Below are 24,668 nucleotides of genomic sequence, written 5' to 3'. Positions count from 1 at the left end.
CGCATACATCATGTACACACACCTCCACACAAAATCACCCACACACACATATACTACATGTGCCTACATGCACACATACTCACACTCCATACACAAACATACACACACACACACACTAGTCACCCCACAGGCCTCCACATATTCACACACACACATTCACACCACTTATACACATATAGTAGTCCCACCACACAGACCTTCACATATTCACATTCATACACATACCACCCATGCTCATGCACACATATATCCATACTACACACGCTTGCCTGTTCACATGCACATCCCACACACAAACATACATACACACAGTACACATACACCAGTTACTCCACACACACCTCCACACTCACACACACATGCACATACTACCTACATACAACACACACTTGTATGCTGATATGCACACATCACACACAAACATGCACACACTCACAGATACAACACACATCACACACTCAAATAGTCACTTACTGCTGCCACCACTCACGTTCTCAAACACACACCACCACACACCCCAGCCCTCACCCACACACGCCCAAACCCACACACACACCTAAACCTGGCACACTTAGAGGCAGTGCCCATGACCCAGAGACCTCGACGTGTTCCCAGAGGAGGGTCCTGATCAATGCTTATTAATGAAGCTGCCCCATGATGGCTAATTGATGGCGGTGTGCGGCTGTTGTCTGGAATTTAACCTGATTCATCATTTAGCCTGTTGGAGGCTGGAGAGCTGTGTTAATTAATGCCAGGAAAACAGACTTGGCCAGGCTGGCGGTGCAGCCTCATGGAGAGCAGGGGGCAGGGGGAGGGAGAGAGGAGGGAGGAAGGCAGAGAAGGAGAGAGAGAGAGATTAAAGCCCAAAGAACAAAACAAATTCTAAAAAGCAAATGTCGGTGCCATTTCGAGAATGACTCAGGTTTGCGCGCCTGGCCAGCAGCATCAGTGGCGTAAGGATTAACAGCAATTTCCTCCAGATTTGTCATTTACATGCTGTAGGCTTTGTTTTTCATCTTTAACATGCCTGGGGGCACTATCTTCCCCTCCCCCAGGCCCAGGACTGAGAGCCCAGGGCCCCCATGAGAGACAGAGGAAGAGGTGTTCTGGTGAGTGGGTGGAAGTAGGAGGCAGAGACCTTCTCCAGGCCATCAGGAGAATCAGCTGGGCACAGTGTCCATGATCCAAGGGCCTTAGCCTGGGTGGTGGGGAACTCAGGGCATCTGACTCAGGGGCCCAGCTGAGCGGAGAGCTGGGGGGACGCTGAAAGGATCCTCCTTCCGCATGGACCGTGGGCCCCACTCCCCTTCTCATTCCAGTGCGTTCATCCACTTTATTCAGAAGTGCAGAGTCTAAATCAAAGGCGACAATAAGGGCCCTGGGCAAGTCAGGCACTCAGGGTGAAGAGACCAAAAGCTGTGTTAGGAAGGGAGGAGCCGTGAGGATGTTCAGACTGAAAAAAAAAAAAAAAAACTCAGGCCTCAGTAGTGACTTTAAGTGGCCAGAGGCCAGCCCTGGAAGAAGGCTTGACTTACCCTGGGGAACTTCAGTGCTGGACCTGATGAGGGAAAGTGAGGGGGAGAGGTGTGGGCTGGAGACACCTCCTTTCTAATCACCAGAGCCAGCCAACGTTGGCTTAGGATGCCCCATCATCGTAAGTATGTGAGCAAATACCAAAGAGCCACCACCTGTCAGAGCGGTTGAGGACATGAGAGGTGGCTTGGTGCGCTGGGAATCAGGTGCCACTGCTTTGCTGAGAGCAGAAGGCATAGTGCCCACCAGGCCCAGGACACAGGGCCTCCGGAGCCTGGGCTGTGAGCTCCTGAGGGAAGGCAGTCACTTGGGTTTGTAGCACCATTCCCATGCCTAGAACGGGGTCAGGTCCACAGAGGTGTTCAATAGGCATTGGATGGAAAAATGAATGAATGTGTGAGTGAATGAATGAATGAACTTTGTGACCCATCAGAGCATTAGGCTCTACTGCTGACAGATCAGGTAGAAAATGCAGAGTTGGGGTGGGGGTGCACAAAAGGCTTTCGAGGGGTGATGGTGGCCTCTCAGCCTCCCCACCTGAGTTTCAGCTCTTCCCTAGAGGCTGCTCAATGACTTCAGTTCAATAGTCTTCAAAAGGAGGCATGATGGTGCAACGGTTAAGCTCTCGTCTGCTAAGCGAAAGGTCAGTGAGTTCAAACCTCTCCAGGGACTCCCTGGGAAAAAAGACCTGACAATGTGCTCCCATAAATATTACAGCCAAGGAAACCCTATGGGGGGCAGTTCTACTCTGTCATATAGGGTCACTGTGAGTGCATTCCATGGCACTCAACAACAATAACAGAGTTCAGAGGAGATCGTGGGGGCTCGGGGTGGGAAGGAAAAAAAAAATCTAAGTCAGGTGTTTCATCAAAAATGAAGAAAATACCCACTAAGAGAAGGAGGGGAAAAGGGAAAAGTAGGAAGGGAAAGAGAGAAAGGAAGTGAGGTGAGAGAATTTGTTTTTGTTGTTGTCAGCTGTCAGCCCCTCCCCCAACTGCTGGCAACCCCAGGCACAATGGAACCTGACTGTGATGATCCAGAGGGCTTTCATTGGCTGATTTTTGGGGCGTCGCTAGCTCTCCTTTATTTACTGAGCACTTCCTGTGTTCCAGACATTGTGCTAACAGCTTTACCTGAATTATCCCGTCACCACATCTAATCCTCCCCACACGTCTGTAGGAGTATAATCATCCAATTTTTTGTCTGCCTTTAAGAGCCCCATCCACTGCCCCACGTCATAGGAGCAAGCAAAGGGCAGAATCCGAACTGAAACTCAGGGCTCTCCACTAAATCAGGGCTTTTTTCTTCCAGAATTATGCACTGTTATTTTAAAAACCAATCGCACATATCCAGGGCAGATCACCCATAAGCAAAGTAAACACAGGCTTATTTGTGCTTATTTGCACATCACATGTGTTTCCCCACATCAACTTACGGGGTCCCCCATCCCTGTCAGGGACTGTAAATTTGAAAAGAGGCTTTGGTTCTGTAGGAAGGTGCTGTGGGGTTGGGAGAGAGAGACAGATGCCAGTTCTATCTAGAAGCAAAATCTTTGATGTGGTTAAAAAAAAAAAAAAAGTGAAATTGTTCACTACAGATTAGTAAATAAGCACAAGTAAGTGTGTGCTAACCTTGCTTATTGGGTAATCTGACACTGCACACCCTCCATCCTGAAGAGGGTGAGTGACCCAGCCTGGCTGCACGGGCTAATTAGCTTGGTTTCCACGGCAGCAGATCTTAATTAAGTCCATGAAAATCATCCCACCCTAGCCAGAGCAGCCCTAGCTTGCTGGTGAGAGAAGGAGGGATGGGCAGGGGGCTTGGGCAGAGGCAAGGCTGCCCTCAGCCGCATGGGAGCCCTGACTAGGAAATAGAGGGCTTATGAGCAACTGCAACAGGGTCACATCAATTCCATCAATTCCAATTTCTGACCTCCTTCCAATCCAATTTCTCACCGTGTCCCATCCACCTTACCTGCCACAGCCCCTCGAAGCATTTACCCACCCCAGTGGCCCCCACCCCTGACCCTATTGCAGCAAGGACGGAGGGGGACAATGAGAACAGATCAAAAGAACAGGCCTGGGCAGGGGACTTGGGGCTGGGTCTCTGAGAGGACCTTGGACTGCAAGGGCTACCTCCTTTGTTTGTGCTAACCCAGCCCCCCACTTGCAGTTTCTTCCCTGCCCTTTGATTGAGGGAAATATGTTCTGCAAATGTGGATTCCAGAGAAAAAGGAGGGTGGAGGCTCGGAGAGGGATGGAAACAGGGAAGAGAGAGAAAGAAAGGGGACTGGGCAGCCCCAGCCGCTCCAACCAATAGGCTTCATCCGAGCAGGCTGCCACTGGGCACTGCCGAGCAGAAGCAGCCTGTTGCATAGCAACTGTGGGGGCTGTTTGTCAGAGGATGGACCAAGGAGCATGTGCGTGCAAAGGGGGCCAGGACTGAGGCCTCTGCACCCCACCCTACATCCCCCACCACATTTACATACGGAGACCCTCTTTATGCCACAGGCCAGCCCAGGCACAGGCTGGACAGCACAGGCTGGATGCTAACATTCAATCATCTTCTCCTAGGCGCCTTTCCAAGCTGAAAGAAGATGAAGGCAGGTTAGAGGCCAGTCTGGAACCATGACTGAAAGTCAATTGGAGAGAATTTACTTCACCTTATTGGTGGTGCTGTTGGTTACCGTCAAGTCAAGTTTGACTCGTGGTGACCCCATGTGTGCAGAGGGGAACGACTCCACAGAGTTTTCCAGGCTGTGACCTTTCAGAAGCAGGTTATCAGACTTGTCTTCTGAGGAGCCACTGAGTGGGTTCGAACCACAGACCTTTCCAATGGTAGTCCAGCTCTTAACCGTTTCTGTCATAGTGTGGTCATTTCAATCTTTTGAGTGCCTTCTGTGCACAAACCCTGGACTTCTGTCTTCCCCCTGATGGAGAGGGCCCAGGGTATAAAGATCATGCTGGCAGTTCTTGATCTAAATGTTTGCCTGGCATTTCTGTCACCTCTAACCTGCCCTTCTCTTTGCCTCTCCTGCTCCACCCTTCTGCACACATGACTGACTCTGTGGTATTCATCTGAACATGGCTCTAGTGGAATGTTGTCCCTGCTGCAAACCCACTGGTGACCCAACTGCCCACTCCTTAAGCCCTAACCCTCCACTGGCATCCCAAAGTCCTCCTACTCCACCTGGCCTGCCTGTCCCATTCATTCTCTTGCCACAGTCCCCACACTCCCTCACACCCACTGGCTGGCCCTTCCCTCAGCTTACCTCCAGGTCTCTGGATTATTCCTCTCTGGAATGCCCATCCCAGCCCCTGTCCATGTCCTACCCACTTCCTCACTTTGCTCACTTTGCCTTGTTCTGCTTCAATAAGGACTGGATGAAATAAGCTTTGTTGTGTGATCAGCACCCTGCCTGCGTCAGGGAAGGTTGGAGAAACATGACCTATTGTAGTATACCAAGTCCCGGGATGATGCAAACAGTTAACGCACTCAGCTGCTAGCCAGAAGTTTGGAGGTTCGAGTTTACCCAGAGGCACCTGGAAGAAAGGCTTACTGGTCTACTTCTGAAACATCAGCCGTTGTAAACCTTATGGAGCACAGGTCTACTCTGACACACATGGAGTTGTCATCAGTCAGAGTTGACTGGACAGCAGTTGATTTTTATTACGGTGCCCTCCTATCTCCAAGCTTACACATGTTGCTCCAGCCCCTGTGCCTGACTTCTTCCAAGTCTATACGTTTTCACATTGTGATTCAAAGCCAGCATGTCCATGCTGGGGGAGGGTGGCTCACAGCAGGATCCTGAAGAGAGTCAAGTGCCCGTGCTGCTTCTTGGCCACCTTCCATTCATCCCCATGAGGGCCATCTCTGACTAGGCAGCAGATTGAGAGTCTAGAGAAGATGACATGCAAAATGACAAATGTAATTGAGTGGGCTCAATGAGGGAGGGCTTGCTGGAGGAGGAGGCAAAGGCTTTACGTTTTAGGCAAACGAGAGAGGAGCTGAGGGATGAGGTGAAGAATGGAAAGGGAGGGGGGCTTTGCAGCCAGTGTGGTTAGAGGTTGAGATGTCTCTGTGTATGACCAGATGTAACCTCAAGAATTTTGCCCGAGGAACAGGCCTGGTGCCTTGACTGACCAGCCAGCCCCACCTGTGTATCTCCAAGCTGGGGGATCTGAATGAGGAGAGGGGTGAAGAGCTGACAGGCATAGAAGCCTGTGTATGTCCTGACCCAACAAGCATCAGATAGCCTCCTCCGAGTGGGGAGTGGGAGCAGAAAGCAGATTTATTAAAAAATCTTATCTGGAGGGTTTGCATTTCAATGGGTGGTGGATTTGCATATTTTAACAATAACCGCCGGTACTTCTGTCTGGTCGCAGCTCACTCGCTGTCTCTCTAAACGACGATCGTGGCTTCAATAAACCCTTTATAATCTGAAGGTACAACATAGCCCCTTGGCTGGATGAGGGTGGATTAGGGGGCTGGACACAAGGCTGACCCAGGGGTGACACACTTCTGGCCTCTGGGAACTCCCACCACAGGGTGAGGCAGAGGCAGGAGGGAACAAGGACAGTGATGGGGCTGCAATACAGAGTCCAGTCATCCATTTGGCCAAAACCAAAAACCAAACTCACTGCTACTGTATGCCAGGTACCGCAGTTGGTTCTGGGTGTGCAGTGGAACAAAACAGATGTGGACCTTCCTTCGTAGAGAAGACACAGACATTAAAACAAACACATCCACAAATAAACATGACAATCCCAAACTGTGACAACGCAATGAAAGGAAGAATGGGGAGCTAGGGAAAATAAAATATTGCAGGCAAATCTACTCTGACTGCTGGTGGCCCCGTGTGTTACAGAACAGAACTGGGCTCCAGAGGGCTTTCCTGGCTATGATCATTGCAGAAGCAAATTACCAGACCTTTCTTCTGCTGCACCACTGGCTGGGTTCAAACCATCAGCCTTTCAATAAGTCATCAAGTGCAAATCACTTTTGCCACCCAGTGACCTTATGAGAAGCTAAAGGAGCATCTAATTTAGTTAAGGCCAAGAGAGAAATTATGAGGATTCTGATAAGGTCTGAGGGAGGCATGGGATGTAACCAGGCAGTGGAGGAGGCAAGAACAGGCAGCCCTAAGGGTCTGCCACTCTCAAGCTATGAGGAGTACCTCCCACCGACATGACGAGGGTGAGGCTCAGAGTCTGGACTGTGAGCAGGTGAGTCAGGAGAAGGCAGGTATCACCTCGATCACAGCTAGGGGTGTCGCTGAGTCAGAAATTTATGATGCCAACAGACAAAATTCCTGGGGAATTTCTAAGCCCTCTCTATGGAATGAACCATATGCGATTTATTAAGAGGTAATTAAAACATTAATATATTTACAACAAGCTACAAGTAACATAGGGCTGTGCCATTACCCTGCAATCCTGCTCACTAGGAGACTGCAGAAACCCTCAGGCCAGGGTATGTTTTTCATTGAACACTAAGTGAGAGCCTACTATGCACAGCCTGGGAATTCAGCAAGTGAAAGATACAGACCCCACCCTCCCGGGGCTTGCAACAAAAGTATTCTCCATTAATTCTTTGGGTAATTATGGTGTGCTAAGTACTGTGAGGGGCCTGAGTGGCACAAGCAATTTCTTATTGTCTGCTAACCCAAAGATTGGTGGTTTGAACCTGTCTAGCAACTCCACTGAAGAAAAGCCTCTCAGTCTGTTTCCATTAAGATTACAGTCAAGAAAACCCTATGGAGCAGTTCTGCTCTGTAACACATGCAACAGGCTTAGTCAGGGCTCAGAGTAGGGCAGTTAGCAAGAACAAGTACTGTGATGGCCAAGGTAGGGGGAGTGAGAGTCACAGGACTGCTGCCCACCTTTGGTCTCCACAATCCTGAGTTCTTGGTCTCAACTGGGGTGGTCGCTTCCTCATCAACAGGCTTTGATACCAATAACTGAAGATTCTCATTCCATCCTCTGCAAACTGCCCAGATTTCATCTTTGAGCGACAAGTCTTGGAGTAACGATCTCTTTGTAGTTGGGGCTGGTGATAGATGTGTGCCACCTGCTGGTCTGTAGAAAGCCTGATGCCTCGTTGGGTGGATGGGACCCAGAAAGGCATCCCCAGGACCAGGTTCATGGGCAGGCAGCCTGTGCAGTTGCATCAGGCCTCACACTCAGGAACATCCTACACTTGGGGTTTAATGCTCTTGGGTCACCATCTTGAAATTCTTCATAATTTTATCTTTGAATTTGTTGTTGGTGATTGAAGTCTAATGGGACAGTGAAGCATGTGACCGGGACTTGGAGCCTCAGCTCCTGTGCGTTTCTGCCTCCTGCAGCCTCTCCTCTTCCCCAGCCCCACCCAGCTCCTCCCTCCACAGCCCTTCCCAGAATCACAGCCACCTTCTATGCCAGCAGCGGCCTGGGCATGGGCATGGGCATGGGCATGGAGAGGATGAGATCAGTCCCACCACCTTGTGGTATCTCAGGCAGACCATCCCAGGCCAGAAGCACTATGGCACATCTGCCAGGTCAACAGAGGCCAAGTCTCAGCAGGGATGAGGTTCTTATCCACCTCTGATCTAGGTACCCAAAGTGTCGTGGTGCAGAATTTATAATACCTTTAAGTTGGGGCACTGGGCCCATGGGAAGGGTGATGCCTGGCTTAACTTCCCCAGGGCCTGCCCTTTAGTAGGAGTGGGGTGTGTCAGTCAAGGGCAATAAGAGAAGATCTAGCAGGCCCCAGCAGCTACCCCATGTTGTCTGGCTCTGCTCAGGATGTGGGAGGGTCTGTGCTCACCCTATAAGTGTCCCCATGCCCCAAGGGAGCACTCCCTCGAGGTTGCTTATGCCTAGGGGACCCTCTCTTCCTCTTGCCACCCTTCCCAGGTCTGACCTATGATCATCTCTTCTGGCCAGTCCAGGCACCCCCCGGGAAGGAATCGAAAAGCACAAATTGTGTAATTTTGGTGATTCCATAGAGGAGTTAAATGCTCTGATACTTGCATTTATAAAGAAGAATGGTGAAATTCATGCTAATAATTTAAAATTTCAATTCTTCTTTACTTAAAATACATTCGATGGCAAATAAAAAAGCACTATGACAAGTCGAAAGAGGAACTGTGGAAGAAAGAAAAAGCTTTATATCTCAGTAGCTTCAAGGACACTTTTTTCTTGCCTTTTGAACAAGGGGGCCTGAGTTTTCATTTTGCACTGAGTTCTGCAAATTATCTCTCTTTTCCCGGAGCAGGGCTGTGGAGAGGTCAGGGCCCCAGCACACGGGGTCTGCTTTGCCACCATTTGGGGGGAGGGCGCGACAGCATAACATCTAAGTTCTCCAGGAGGAACAGAGCACCTGCAAACAATGGAAGTGGTTAAGGAACGGGAGCCAAGCTCCATACGAGCATATCTATCGATGGGTGAGAAGCATGTACCCTTGAACAGGTGAAAAAGAACTAAGCTGTCAGTGATGGGTACGGAGGGACAAATAAGAATTGGTACCTCCACATGGACTTCATGGTCTGGAGACATGGTGAAGAGGGGTCACTAGGGTATTCACACATCCCAAAAAGGGCCAGCAAGGACCCTTAGCTTTGAGGTTAGGTCACCCACCCTGGAATGATATCCGATGTCTCAGCAGCCCTCTGGAGAGCACTCTGGACAATCCCATGGGCCACCACAGTCCCGTGGTCACCATCTCAGCTCTCCCCGACCCCCAGCACAGTCCAAAGCATTGATCCATACCTTCCTGGGGCATTCCTGGTTACAGAGCAGGGAGCAAAGGGAAGGCTGGCGTTGTTGAGAGCTTGCTGTACACAGGCTCGGCCTAGTGTGCTTCCTTCATGACTTCCTTCATGCTAGTTCATGGCCCAAGATGTCTGTAACATCATACAAACCCGACTTCAGCATGCACCCACACAGCACACTCCAAGGAAGTTCATCCTTGACTTAGGGTCCATGAGGAGGAGCCCTGCTCCCTGTTGTCACTTAAGAAAAAAGTCTCTCTGTGTGTGTGTGTGTGTGTGTGCATCTCTGTCTCTCTCTCACACACATATGCATATTAAGAAAGAACACAGTAATTGAGGGTCATGTGTAACCAAAAACCAAAAAAACCAAACTCACTGCTACCGAGTTGATTCTAACTCATAACAAACCTCATTGAGTTCCTGAGGCTATAAATCTTTACAGAAGTAGATTGCCCCATTGTCCTTCTGTGAAGCAACTGTTGTTGTTGTTGTTGTTATGTGCCGTCCAGTGGGCCTGACTCATAGCGACCCCTCCTTGGGTTTCCGAGGCATTATCACTACGGATGTAGGATTGCCCAACCTTCCTTCCGAGGAGTGGCTGGTGGGTTTGAACCGCCAGCCGTCTTGTTAGCAGGCAAGTGTCTTAGCCACTATGCTACCAGAGCTCCCTGTGAAGCAACTAGGGGGTTTGAATCGCTGACCAGGGAGACTGAAATAATCAGGGAAACCTTATTGAAGGAGGTGGGCTCTGCTTCTCATCTAAAAATACCACAAGTGGGTGGCTTTAACAGACAGAAATTAACTGAAGTCTCACAGTTGAGGAGGCTGGAAGTCTGGATTCAGGGCACAGGCTCTAGGGGAGACTTTGTCTCCTGTTGGCTCTGGGGGAAGGTTCTGTCCCTTTCCACCGTCTGTTCCTTGGTTCCTTGGTGTCCTCAGGTGGTGACGTGAAATCTGTCTAACCCCGTCTGGGTGTCCTTGCTTCTGTACCTAATCTGCTCTTTTTCTATCTCAAAAGTGACTGGTTTAAGATGCATCCTACATGATATGGCCTCGTGGAAATAAAGAAAACCCTGTTCTTAAATGAGATTACATCCACAGGTATACAAACCAAACCCATTGCTGTTGAGTCAATTCCAACTCATAGTAACCCTATAGCAAAGAGTAGAACTGGTCCATAGGGTTTCCGAAGCTGTAATCTTTATGGAAGCAGACTGCCACATCTTTCCTCCATGGAGCAACTGGTAGATTTGAACTGCCAAACTTTGGGTTAACGGCCAAGTACTTAATCACTGTGCCACCAGGGTTCCTTCCATAGGCATAGGGGTTAGGATTTAGCACACAATTCAGGGGAGGGATACAACTCAATCCATTGACCTTGAGGAAGAAGAGAGTCTGGATAGGCAGTGAGGAGGCACAGGGACGTTTTCCAGATGATGAAGAAGTCAGGCTCTTTATTTCCAAGACAGCACTGGGTTGACCATGCTGGGGGCCAGTGGAAGAAGCTCTGTGACATGCAGCAGAGGGTCAGGAACATGAAACATCAGGTGAGGCAGAAGCCAGATCCTGGGAAGGGCCAGCATGAGCCTGAAGGCAGTGAGAGCTGTCCTCAGGAAGCAGGATGAGTGTAGGAGGGGACATCCTGGGCTCTGGCCAGCACTTGCCACTTGACACTTAGGCAGGTGTCAGGGCAGTGAAAGAAGTCCAGAGGCTTAACCTCCTTGGCACCCCTGCACACTGGCCCTCAGGAAGTTGGTGTAGTTGAAGGGGAAACCAGGTGAGACCAGCCCCTTCCTTATCTGGGGGCAAAATGCAGTTGGGACTTCAGGGACAACCATGGCCCCTGCCCAGGCAGACTCAGTTCTGGTGGGGTGCTCTTGCCTGGCCTCAGACAGGAACAAACTGAGTAAGCAAATCCTACCTAGGTTGTACCAGGATGAGAAGGAGAGGAGTAACTGGAACCGACAGGGTTAATCAGGGCCATTTTTCTGGGTGGGAGGCAGGCACTCCTGCCCCCTAGCCCACTGAGGCAGCACTGACCTGCAGAGACCTGTGAGAGGTGTGGGGGGCTTTGCACAGGCTGCTGCCAGCCTGGAGCAGAGGAGGTGGGGGAGGGGGAGTGGAGGTAGGGCAAAGAAAGATCCAGCTGGCCTGTCTATCTGTCTGCCCGCCAGCCACAAGCTTCTCCTTCCACAGGGAGCCACGCTGGACAGGTGAAGCCTTTCGACCAGCTCAATCATCGTATTTATTCTAATTGTATCGTAATTGTCCCCAAGGAGCCTGGTTCAAATGAGCTTGACATTATTAAAATTTTAATGCCCAGTTTTCATAGCTGAATGAATATTTAAAGGGTATGTCCCAGCTTAAGTTATGATGATGAAGAAATTAATGGAATGTCTTGTTTAATGCATGGATATGTGTTGATGCAAAAAGTGGCAGCAGCATGGGGAGGGGGTGGGAAGGCAAAGCCAAAGCCGAAGGGGCTGAGGAAGGAGCCTGCCCGTTTACCCACCCTCAGCTGCAGAGGGAAGCAGAGAAGGGGCCCAGACAGCACCAAGTCCTGGGTCAGGGACCACTTGCTCTCCCTGAGAGAGGCCCCAGCTAAAAGCAGAAACACAATCCACAGAGTTAGTGACATCCTTCAAGAAGCTGTCCCTGATGCAGGAAAGGAAACCTGGCTCTACAAGCCCCCCTTCAGGTGCTGGAAGGCAGAACCTGGGACTGAAGGCCACAGGGCCCTCTATGGGAACGTTGATGATACCTCAGAAAGAAAATCACAAGAGGGTGGCCATACCATAGCCCACATTCCCTCCAGGCACAGCCCCAGAGTCCCCAAGGGTAACAAACTGGCAGAGACAGATGGCTAGACAGAGGGACAAGGCCCAGGGGAAAGAAAAACCACCAAGAAGTGGACTCTAATTCCTTGAATGCATGGTGGTCACTATGAGGAGCACCCTGGGACCCATGTAGCCAAGGCTTCCTGAGGAGAGCAAGAAGTTGGCAGTTGCCCCTTCCCGCTTTCCATCCGTTCTCCTTCCTGGCTCATCCTCCAGATTTCCCTGGTCCCCCTCTCTGCATTCTCCTTGCCTCTTCCCTCCCTCCGCCATGCTCCTCTCTGCCGGTTCCTCTTCCCACTTCTTGCTGTCTCTCTCACCGGCCATCTCCAGATCCTTCCTCTCCCTTCTCTCTAGCCTGCCTCGGCCTCATCCCCCAGACAGGCTGGTTCACTGCCCACTTCTCCTTCCTCAAGGCAAAACCAGGATTTAGGAGGCTGGCCAGGGCTTAGAGCCCTGAAACAAGAAGGGAGACCCTCTAATGAGGGAGGGCGACCTCCATTCAGGCCCAGCCCCATACAGAGCCACTGCGGCTGAGCAGCCCTCCTGACACTCAAGTCAGATGAGTGGAGAAAGCACAGGCCATGCTCATCTCTCCATTGAGCCTGGCTCCTCTCTGACAGCCCTGCAGAAACTGTCTGGATGCTGACCACCCCCAGATCATATGGGACATGAGAAACCTCCCTAGGAGCCATGGGTCCACTGAACCAATTCAGTTTTGCTCCTCTAGCCTGTCTGGAGCACCATGTGGGCGCACTGCCTAGGGTGGCTGAGAGCACATGACCCCTGCCTTCATGGACCCCCAGTCAAGTTGGAGCAAGCCCCCCACCATGGCACAAAGAGCTACACACTGCCATGGACCAGAGGGAGCACGTCAAGTCTAAGCCAGTCACAAGTGCTTAGAGTCAAGGACATGGGACAGTGGCTTGCTCCCTGAGGGAAGGGTGCCCACTGAGGTGGAAGGTTCCATGCTCAGGGTGCTTTCATTTACCTACCTTACCCACCTGGAAAATGGGATCCATCATACCAGAAAGAGCTCTATCCCAGCCCCTGCCAGTCCTCGTCACACGAATTGCTCAAGACCAGTGTAGAAAAGACAGGTCATGGCACACAGAAACAAGATGCCAGGGGGATACTGGGGGGAAGACCTCTCCCAGTGGTCCCTAAGAATGAGGGGGTCTACCCGGGCCTCCTTTAAGGCCTAGCTCCATCCCTTGTCTCCACACACATTCCCTTAGTTTGTTCCTAGGACAGAGCCACAGAGCCCAGCTAGGTCTGTTCACATACCTCTGCCTGCCCCTTCTCTGCGAGACCCTCAACCTCCTCCTCCTCATTGAAGCAGACTGAATCCTCCACCTACTCCTCAGCACCCCCCAACCTGTTCTTTGGGCTTCCTCAACCACTCCCCAAGCCCATCTTGCCTGGTTCTCAGCATCTCCAAACATGCAGGCAGGCATCAAGAGACCTGGGTTCCAGTCTTGACACTGCTATTTATCACCTGTATGACCGGCACCTAGTATCTTAATCTCTCTGAAACTCCATTTCTTTAGCTGAAGTTAAAGATAATAACCTATTCATACATATCACAGAAGAAGTTATGATCATCCAGCCATATAACGTACATGGCAACTGCTCTCAAGGTTGTTGTGTGCCCTTTGAAGAGCCTGGACTGCCCAAGTCCCCCTTGAAAGTCAGTTCTCAGCTTTGAATGTGTTTCCTCATGGTACCTGACAGACAAGGGAGAAGTCCCTAAGGCCCATTCTTACTGGGCACCAGGAAGACTTCATGAACCCATCCTAAAAGAAGAATAGAAGGTCAAGGGAAGGAAGCTGGTGAGGGTACAGGAGAGGAGATTGCCGGCAGAGGGAGTGGACAGGTACAGGGACATGGGGAGGGAGCAGTGGAAGAGGTGGGAGGGCCAGATTGGACACACTGAAGAAGTTGTACTTGATTTTGGGCCCAAGGAGCCTGGCCTCCACCTACCATTGCTAGAATGGATTTGTCCCCCACTTACATCCTCCCTGACTCCTCCTTCCAGAGCAGTGGGTTCAAATGAGTCCAAATCTATGAAGGCAAATCTGCCACCGTATGGCTAGCCCTGCGCCTCCTCATCCTGGCTGAATCCCAGACCTGCCACTTCCGCAAGGCTTTGTTTTTCTCATTGGCAGGACAGAGATAATAATCTCTGCTTCTGAGAATTGTAATAATTCCATGACAAAGAAAGAGGTAGAAATATGCCCAAGAGAATGCAATGGCCAGAATTGAGTCCGGGTCAGTCTTTGGGGTCTTTCTGGAGTAGGAGAATATTGCGGGTGTCTTGGGAGACTAGGAGTAAGGGAGCGACAGCCTGGAAAAGGATTAGAAGCCCAGTCCCAAAAAGCCCAGGAAACCCAGAGTGACCTGGCTCCCTCTGGAGCCCTCCCTGCTCTGCTATCTGCCCCATGGCTAGATGTCTAGGTGGCCTCTGGACCCTTCCCTCAAGGGCTGGAAAGAAGGTAGTTTGTGGAGAGGCCAGGGTCCCCTAAATGAAGCCAGGAATTTCATTATATCCTTCACCCTTCTCCCTGGAGTTTCTTTGAGAAAACAGTTTCCTCTGGTGGCAGAGCTTAAGTATAGCCAAGCACCTTTCCCTCAACTCCATGAGGGGCTACCAAGGGCGACCTCATGGCAAAAAGTCACTCCTGACCCTCCACCCCAATGGACTGGCCTCCCAGTGGTCCTGTCTATGCCACCTGTGCCTCTTTCGCTGGCTGCCTGTCCTGCCTCCTGCCTCTGTCCTTGATTGTCATAGCTCTGCCCTTCCCTTGGTCGCGCCTTCACCTTGCTGAGTCACAGATACTCACACCTCCCATCCAGTTGTGTTGACGTAGCCAAAACTCACTTTGAATCCTGAACCTGGAGGCCTGAGGACACTTCGTGACTGGCTAGTCCAGCCCTATACTAAGGGGAATTGACAGCAGAATCCTATAGTACGGCTGGGAAAGCAGACATAGCCCTGGAAGTCAGGAGATCCTAGTTCCCACTATTCCTGCCACCATTTGGCCTCAGAAAGCACATGAACTTCTCTTTGCCTCAGCTCCACCATCTATAAAATGGGAGTTTTAGTACGAGTCATGCTTGTGTCTCAGGGTTTGTGTTTGTAAGAGAAATTCACATGAGATGAGGGGTGAAAGATGAACATGACAGGCAAAGCCACTTGTGAAGACATGAATATGATTTCATTTGAATGATTCTTATCATTTGGACTGTTGGAGATATCTTGAGACCTCCAGGCTGGAAAGCCCATGCTGGTGCCTCCCCACAACAGGGAGGATCAAAGACAGGCTGCTGAGCCTGATGCTTGGAGTTCAGAGACCCCTAGTGGTCTGAATGGGGAATTGCCACAAACCCAGAAAGGCCCGTGGCTGGCCGCTTGGGGAGTCAGGCTGTGCCACAGAGAGTAAGTGGCTGTGCCCAGCTTCACACCACCACAGGTGACAGCCGTGGCTGCAATCAGAGGTCCCAGAGCCTCAACCACTCCTGAGACCGATGGCCCATGTCTGCAAGCTGGGACTCACCACCAATCCCTGATCTGGGCAGGATCAATCTGTAGTTAAGACCTGCTGTCTTAAGTGAGGAGAGTTGGGCCAGAGGTAGGCCATGGGAGCATAAAGGCTCATGGATAGGCATTTCTGTCAAATCCAGATTCTGATATGACAGACTAACAGGAACTGCTTTAAAGGTGGAGGTGAACACAAAACTTACCTCTCTGCCATCAAGTCAATTCTGACTTATAGTGACCCTAAAGGGCAGAATAGAACTGCCCTATAGGGTTTCCAAGGCAGTAAATCTTTACAGAAGCAGGCTGCCACATCTTTCTCCTGCAAAAGTTGGTTTGTACCACCAACATTTTGGTTAATGGCCAAGCACTTTAACCACTGTACCACCAAGGCTCCTTAATCCAAAGAAATTGCTCCTGAAATAACAAGGCCATGGGGACTACACAGATGAAGGGAATGGATGGGCCTCTGTGAGAGGTGCATCGTTGTATGAATGTCTGTGGATGTAGTCTGTGTGTGCTCCCACACTTATATACTTATGGGTATGGGGTGCCTGCCTCCCCAGACCAGCTCTAACACTGCCCCCTGTGCTCTGTTGCAGATGAACCGGCCGATCCAGGTGAAGCCAGCGGACAGCGAGAGCCGAGGAGGTAGTAGCTGCCTGCGCCAGCCCCCTTCACGTGAGGGCCCACTTGTCTCTGCCTCTCCCCTCTCCCACCTTCTCTCCCTGATGCAGCAGCGACCACTTGCCTCCTCCTGCTGCCCCCTGGGGAACTCATGGCTGGTGGGGCAGGGAGGTTGAGGACAGGGCTTCAGAGCTCTAGTGAATGGTGTGGGCAGAGACTGAAGGGAAGCAGGGAGCCTAGGCATACCGGATGGTAGAGTTTGTGCCTCTCTATGAGTGAACAAGGAGCATGTCCTGCGGTTCTTTTCTGCTCCAAAACAGTGCCCCCACCTCCTACCTCCTCATCATCACCAAAGTGCCAGGCCAGGATGTAGGAAGCTTGGGTTACAGCCCTGCCCGGGAATATCAGACTAGAACAGGGCAAATCTGGGAAGGATGGCTCATAGGGACATAAGTGGGACATGCAGCAAGGCTGGCCTCTGAGGGGCGGGTCCTGACAGTAGATACAGGTACACAAGGAGGTGGTTAAAAGGGGACAGTGTAGGAGGATTGGCCCCACCCCACAAATACTGGCCCCAGAACACGGAACCTGCTGAAACCAGGCATGAGATGGCTGGGTCCCTCCATGGAAGCCTGGTTAGGGAACTGCCTCGTCTTGAAGGTTCAGCTCTGGAAGGACAGAGTAAGTGTCGAGTCAAGAGCAGCCCTGGCCTCAGGTGACACTTCCTAATGCAGTGCCTTCCTACTGTACTGCTCACCTCCACCCCCTAGCTTCCAGGGGTGACCTGGGCTCACCCACAGCAAAGCCCGTACCCCAGTTCCTCTAGGTAGGACCTAGAGGACCACTCCATGGTAAGAGTGGTAAAACTAAAGAAGTGAAGGCAAAAAAACCCCAACAGCATAAAAAGTCAAGCTTCCATCACCAAGATGCTGGATTCTTCCCCAGCTAACCAGCCCCCATGCTATAGAGCCCTCTTCCACCTCATCTGTAGGAGAGAGACGCACCAGCTCCAAAGGGTGGGAACCATTCACAGGTCCCTGCCCTGGTCAGCCTAATTGGGGTCCAGAGAACACGACCCTTCCTGCCAGAGATGGCCCTCACCTTCATAGACAGGGCTTCTGACTCTGTGAACCACAAGCTACCCCTACCTTCACTGGGCTTCATTGCTCCGGGGCCCTACCTGGACAAAGCCTTAAACTGTGCCCTAGGGCTCTTCCCTGGGCAGGTGGCCAAACCAAGGTCCTGAACAAGTAGGTCAAGGACCCCTGAGGAAAGGCTCTGTCATCTTCACCAGCGAAGGACTCACCCATTACAGAGGCTCAACTAAGCAGTGAGCGGAGCAGCAGTCCATAAGAAGGACACTCCAGAGGGCAGAGGGGAAGGAGGGCTCTCTATTTCCTGCCACCCAGGAAGGGTATAGAGAAATCAAGGAGAACCTACTCAGGAGGCCACAGAGAGGAGTGTAGCATTGGGGCCTCTCCCACCTAAGAAGGTGATATTAGGTCACAACACAGCCTCCCAGACTCGCTCAGCCTCCCCATCTCCCAGCAGGCTTGGTGGGTCCAACATGAAGGCCCGGGAAGCAGAACAAGACAGCCGTCACAGCTGCCCTCTGCTTCTGGGCCATGAGCTCTTGACATCCTCTACCAGGCACCCCATCTCCCTACATTCTGATGCCCACATCCATAACCATTCCCAGGCCCTGGACTCTCTGCCCCTGGATGTACTCTGCCTGGCCTGGACAGGTCACTCTTCCATCAGCTCAGCCAGGCACTGAGGAATTTCTCCTTCATCCCACCCCCAAAACACCCACATTTACTAGGAAATTAAGGACAATGTGCTCATCCTGGACCCTCCCTTGTCCTCCCTCCAGCTCACGCCTCTGGGCCATAGCAGGACCTTGACCCAGGCCTACGGCCTCCATGGCTCTGGCCCCCTCCCTACTGGCCTCAGCACCCCCAGTCCCAGGGCCTGAGTGCTGCTTGAAAAGACATCATGCAGACACATCTCCATGATACAGAGAGGTGGCTTCCCATCTCGAGACCCTCCATAGCTGAAGTCCGGTCAGTTGAAGAGCAAACAAGATTCAAGAGTGAGCAACTGGGTCTGTTTCACACACCTGACCCTCCCTGTCAGTTGAATAGCTTTACGTTCCTCTGTAAAAATGGCTTGTGGTGTGGAGGCATCAGACCTTCTACCTTCACAAGGGGGAAGGAGAATTAAGATCAGTGTCTATAACCCAAGGCTTTGAGGTAGAGACCAGACAGGCCTTTTCACCAATTCTTTCACCAGTCATTCCCTCCCACACAGTGTCCATGTACTCAACAAGCAAGGTAAACATAGACTCACTTGTGCTTATTTACTAATCTGTAGTGAACAGTTCACTACAGATTAGTAAGTAAGCCTGAGTTTACCGTGCTTATTAATTCACTCCTGCTCCCACGGCCCTCTCTGTTTCCCTGCTGGCTTTGATAATTCGTTGCAATGGCCACACAGAACTCCCAGGCCATACTCACAGTTATGGGGTTTAGTAGGGAAGTAACAGGTTATAATTCAGGATCAGGAGCCACTCAAGATATAGTTCTTCAATCAGGACAGCTTCTTGGCCATGCCCATGGGCAGGCTTCTCCCTAGGCCTCTCAGCCCCTCAACCTTGTGGGTGTATTGGGCTGGTCCAGTCTCTGTCCTGCTCAGTCAAATGTTACAAAGCTTTTCAGCTCTGTCAGTGAGTGCCTAGGGACAACCCACTTGACCTGGACGCCTCCTGTCCAAAGTCTCTCAGCTCTCTCACCCCATGGACTGGGAAGCCCAGTGCACCATCTCGTGCCAGTCTCCAGGTTCTGCTGCGTCTGGTGCGGCCATTTCCCTGCAGTTGCTTCTCACCATCTCTCACTGTCTCTGTGCTACAGCTTCCTCTCTCTGTCTCCTGGGTCTAGGAGGTTATCAGCTCAGGGATCTTCTGTCCAAAGGATGCTCTCCACTCATAGCTCTTCTTTCTTGGTGGTAATGAGGTCCCCCCCCTTTCTGCCTTTGGGATGGCTCATTTTAAACCTAATGGGATGGCAAAATTGATCGGTCCCTTCATTAGTGTTTCACAAGCAACTTATTTTCCTGGTACCACCTATTTTGTGGAAGTTACAAGACCCTGGTGAGAAAGGCCATTTAAAGCAATCCATCACACCGCATCATCAAACACCCATTTCCTGGCAGTGTCCGTGCACAGCCTTGCCCAAGCCTTGCTCATGGGCTCCAGAGCATGGAGGAGATGGCACATGGCAGCGTGAGGACCCTCTCCTGGGGGCCAGCTCTGGAGGCAGGTTCAAGAGTCCTTGGAGCACTGGCAAGACACAGAGTACAACTCCTGCCCTGACTGTTTTAGCTCTGGCTGGAGGCAGGTGGCTCAGACAACAGGTGTCACCCTTGGTTCCAGAGAGGTTGGGGCAGGCAGAGGCCTTGGACTAGGTGGCACCTGAGCTGCCTTGAAGGAAGAGGAGATTCCATACTTGAGGAACAAACAAGTGTGGCAGGGATGAGGCCCCATTGAAGGAGGCCTCTGAGGGGAGCAGCCAGATGGGGAGTGGACAGGTCAAAGTTCAGCTGGTTTTCTCTGGTACCCAGAGTGAGGGGTCAGAAAACGCTTCTGCCCAGCTAGGCCTTGCTGAGCGTAACTCCTGCCCCTTTCTCCCTTATACTGACTCAGACCATAGTTCACTCTGACTTCAAGTTGCTAACCTCATCTCCTTTCTCCCGTATATCTCCTACTGCTGACACTTGCCCCAAACCAGATTAATCAGCTCTTTTATTTTTCCTGCAGTAGAAAGGGGGAAAAAGGAGACAAACCTAAACATCTACCTGTTCATTGCATATTCAATATTAAAACGTGAGAGGATATTGAGTCAGCACTAACGCCAAGCTATTTTACAAAAAGAAAGTCAGTTTAAAATAATTTCATATCCATTAAATTCTTTGGTGGGGGTGAGATGAAACATCAAAAAAAAAAAAAAAAATTAAAGAAATGGGGAGCAGGAGAAGGAGCCAGGAAGAAGACATGGCAGTGGGGTGAAGGATGGGAAATGTGATAAGGAGAGAGAGACAGAGAACAAGAGCAGTAAGGGGGGAAAGGCAGAAGGAGGAAGAAGAGGAGAGGCCTTGAAGAAAGTGGATTGAGGGGAGATGGTTGGGAGGTGGAAAGATTTGAGGACACAGCTGGGAAAAGAAGGAAGGGGGCAGGGAGAGAGCAGGTCTGCCCATTCCTCTGGCTCAGCAGTGAGCCCCTCTCCTCATCCCAGCTTGGGAAGCTTTGTTCCCAGGTTGGACAGGGTATCAAGGACCCTGAGGACATGGGACACATGTGCCCTCCGGATGCACTGAGTGTTCACTAACAACACAGAGAGAGAGGATTTCTTTTTGGTATACTATTTGGGGTGAATGTAGGGGCTAGGGCCAGAGAGAGGAGGAGGAAGACTTCTCCCTGCCTCACCCACCACAGTCACGTCACCGCTAGGTTCCCACATGAGAAGGAGGGGAGTCAGGTCTGGGCTGCATGGAAGACTGTTGTCAGATGTGCATGTGCGGGGGCACCTTTTTAACTTCCAGGTACTCCAAATGTCTGAACCTGTTGCTGACGCATGCTGACAAGCCTCCACTCTGTCAGGGGCTGTCAGGGAACTCAGCTCTTTTCCTTTTTGGTATGAAACCTTAGCTTCTAAGGAGTTGGAATGAATACAGGTATCAGATATACATTATCTGTAAGGAAGAGGGGCTGGCTGCGTGTGTGGCTAGGGCTCCCCAGAAAGAGCACAGGATGGCAGTTCTTGTTCTAGTCCAGGGTTTCTCCGTTCTTCCTAGAATGAGCTCTGGGCCTTGACCTGCTTACCTGGGGGGTAGGAGGGCTGTGCTGTCCAGAAAAACTGCTATTTACAGAGCACTGATTAAGGACTGGGACTTTATATAGATATGCTTAATCCATAAAACAACCTTGAGGTATTACTGGCTCCACTTAAATACACTATCCAAGGCACAGAGATGTTAGGTAACTTGTTTAATATTCCATACCTGGTGGGTGGTGGAGCCAAATTCAAACCCTTTTGCCTGTCGCCCACTGAAACCTGGGCTTTCTCCATTCCTCAGACACCAAGGATGGTTTCTTGGACTCTCAGAAGCTCAGAGAAAGTGGGAAGGCACCTCAGGCATTTGTCATGCTGTGGGCTCATTCTCATGGTGGCAGAGGGGACATGAACAGGATTCAGGAAGGGGATACAAGGCCAGGCTGAACAAGGAGCTCTCAGACCTACCCATGAGACATGAGAGACCAGTGCTGGAGAGGGTCAGAAAAGAGAACACGTTGTGGCCTGGAGCAGTCTGGGAGGGCTTCCTGGAGGAGGTAGGAATTAGGTGAAATAGTGTGGGCTTGGCAAGAGACAGTGAGATCACAAAGTGAAGGTGGGAACCTACGCCAATGGTAGACCAAGGAGGACAATGAGGCTTGTCCTCATCCGAAGCAGAAGTTACTGATCCTGGTGGAAGAATGTCTTAGTTTCTTAGGGCTGCTCTAAGAAAAATGCCACGAGTGCATCATCCTGTCTCAACTTCTCTCTCTAGCTGGCCATCCTTGGAGTTCTTAGGCTTGTAGACTGGCCTATCTCCATCTCCTTCAGATAGCATCGGCCCTCCCCTGTGTCTGCTTTCTTCTGTGCCTGATCTCCTCTTTTTCTAGCTCAAAAATGATTGGTTTAAGACACATCCTGCACTGATATAGCCTTATTAACATAACAAGGAAAACAATATTCTCAAATGAGATTCCATCCATTGGCATCGTTGTTGCTGTTGTTATGTGCCATTGAGTCATCTCTGACTCATAGCGACCCCTCCTTGGGTTTCCCAGGCAGTATCACTATGGAAGTAGATTGCCCAACCTTCCTTCCAAGGAGTGGCTGGTGTGTTTGAACCGCCAGCCTTCTGGTTAGCAGTCAAGTGCCTTAAGCACTACGCCACCAGAGCTCCTATCCACTGGTATAGGGATTAAGATTTACAACACGTATTTGGGGGGACCCACAATTCAATCTATAACAAGGGCAGGCATTGAGAGGGTTTCCCAGTGGTGAGTGGCCTTCAGCAGAAAGAGGGGAGAGCACCACTGCTACTGCCACCAAGATCCAAGGCTGTGATGAGGCAAGAGAAGAAAACCGGGGGGTAGAGAGCTTCATCAGGGAGGGGCCATCTCCCCACACTGCAGGGCCAGTTGGCCCCACAGAACACACTGGAGCAAGTTGGATTAAACTCAGAGTCACCCCAAAATCAGCAAACTAATTCATTAACCAGGGGCTTATAGGCAGATTAGAGGAAAGAGAGGAGCCAGGTGAAGGGCATCTGCCACCCCACTGGCTCCCTCCCTTGAGGCATGCTCCAGTTCCTTTGTCTCTGATAGCTAGATGCTCCCCACTCCAGAGAGCAGGTTTGCCATCAGCACCGAGCTGGGGTTCCACAGCTACTGGAGCCTTCTGCCCACAACTGTACCTACCCTTCACCCTCCTCTCAGGTCTAGACCAGGTGAGTGTTAAGGCCAGAAGACAGAACCAAGTTGTTTCCCCCACCAGGCTCCTGCTATCAGGTTGGTGGGGCTCCTTTTGGGAGTCAGGTAAGTGAGGAAGAGGCTCTGACTGCCCTGGCCTCAGGCAGTAAGCCAGGCCACGGACCTCCAGATTGAATCCAAGGAGGCTTGAAGGAGGTAAATTGATGCTGGGGTGTGTGGCCACCCTCTTGGGAAGGGAAAACATAAGGTCAGTGGCCAGGCAGGGGCTTTAAGGAGGGGACAAGTGGCTGAGACCTGAATCACGTATAGTAAACATTAGCATGCTCCTACTTTACACACACACACACATATACACACACACCAGCAGACATGTGCTATTGCCTGTGTTCCCTAGAGAGCCCCCTAACTCCCCTCATCAGAAACCACCCCACCTCCCACCATGATTATCTACTGGTTAAGGAAGTTTATCTAATGTAGGCCCCATCCACACCGTGTTTGGGGACACCTCAAACACATACACACACACAAACACACACACACACACACACACAGCGCACAGTAACACCTTCAACCATACATGTCCATGGACAAAGACACCCACAGACACACGCCCAATTTCACACACACTGCCAATGAGGCAGAAAATGAATGTCCTTGCCAGGGAAGCAGTAGCTGGGGGTGAGGCAGACAAGGGCCACCAGGTTTTAGTCCGCCAACAGGAAATGGCAGAAAACACAGCAAGATAGCTGGCTGGGGGGTGACAAGGGAAGCTGGGAAAGTGGGATGGCTTGGGAGAGCAAGGATTCCCAGTGGGCTGCCCACCCGTCTCGTCTCACCCCGGCTTTGTCTCGCTCTGGGTCTCTCTGTCTCCCATCAGTCACATGAGTAAGAAGTAAAGCCAGGCTCAGTTCAGCATGCCTCAGAGGGACAGTCCGCAGGCTCCTCCGGTTCTCTGTCCCCAGGACAGGGAGGCTCTGATGAGGGCAGGTTTGAGGTTGGGGAGTCCCTCAAAAGAGACCACAAGCAACATTGACAATGATCTTCCAGGTGACCCTTTCCCAGGACCCTGACCCACAGACCACATATACACACACGCAATGGTCTTCTCCAAACAGAATCAGGCCCAGTTACAGACAGAACTGCCCAGTACAAGCTACCAGCCAACACAGTCCTTTGCTGTGACATGGGAGACCCAGCTGGAGGAGAGATCTCGGCACTGAGGAGAGACGACCTGAGGGGAAGAGAGCCCGAGGGAAGCTGAAGCCCTGGAAGGAGGCTGAGCAGTCTGTAGAAGGGTGTCAGGAGGAAGCAGGCCCCAGGGCTGTGCTTCTCACTGGGAAGTCCTGTTGCTGCCCCTGAGGCTGCAGGGCCTGGGGAGAGGTCCCAAGTGCAGGCCATGAAGGGGGCCCTGGAGGGGTAGTTGCACTAAGTTACTATCTCTGGACCTCCCAAGGATGAAAAGGGTGAAGAATTTCTTTCCTGGCCCCCTTGCCCAGCCTTCTAAGTCCTCAGAAAAGACTGGAGTTGAAATGTCCTTAACAGGTTCCATCTCCTCTCTGCCCTCCACTCCTTGGGTCTGGGAGCCCACATTGGCTCTCCCCACCAGCTCCCATCTCTCCTCTCCTGTCTCAGTGTCCCTGTCCCCTGCCCCTCTGCCTGCCTCTTGAAAAGGGGAAGACACAGGAGAAAGGCTGGGGGCAGGCACACTAGCCTGGGAGTCATTCCAATTCCACTCGGGTCCCCAAGGTAGGCACTGACCGAATCATTTAGCCAAGCACGTTTTTTGCAGCCTTTTGCCGCTCCCCCAGTTCATTTAATGGTGTCTTCAGGGCGTCCTTCCCCACCCCCCAC

General features: G+C 51.4%; 1 protein-coding gene across 1 annotated transcript in view; it reads left to right on the top strand.

The window, feature by feature from the left end:
* Positions 1-24,668, top strand: part of CELF4 (CUGBP Elav-like family member 4) — a 360,621-nt gene that overhangs the window by 265,283 nt on the left and 70,670 nt on the right. The window contains 1 exon segment of the mRNA XM_007945671.1: positions 16,261-16,309. Within this exon segment, the coding sequence (XP_007943862.1) occupies positions 16,261-16,309 (49 nt within the window).

Source organism: Orycteropus afer, unplaced genomic scaffold, assembly GCF_000298275.1.
Source record: "Orycteropus afer afer isolate SDZICR_OR568_19922 unplaced genomic scaffold, OryAfe1.0 scaffold00141, whole genome shotgun sequence".
Taxonomy (NCBI): domain Eukaryota; kingdom Metazoa; phylum Chordata; class Mammalia; order Tubulidentata; family Orycteropodidae; genus Orycteropus; species Orycteropus afer.
Note: the sequence above shows the minus strand (reverse complement) of the source record. Positions and strands in the feature narration are given on the sequence as shown.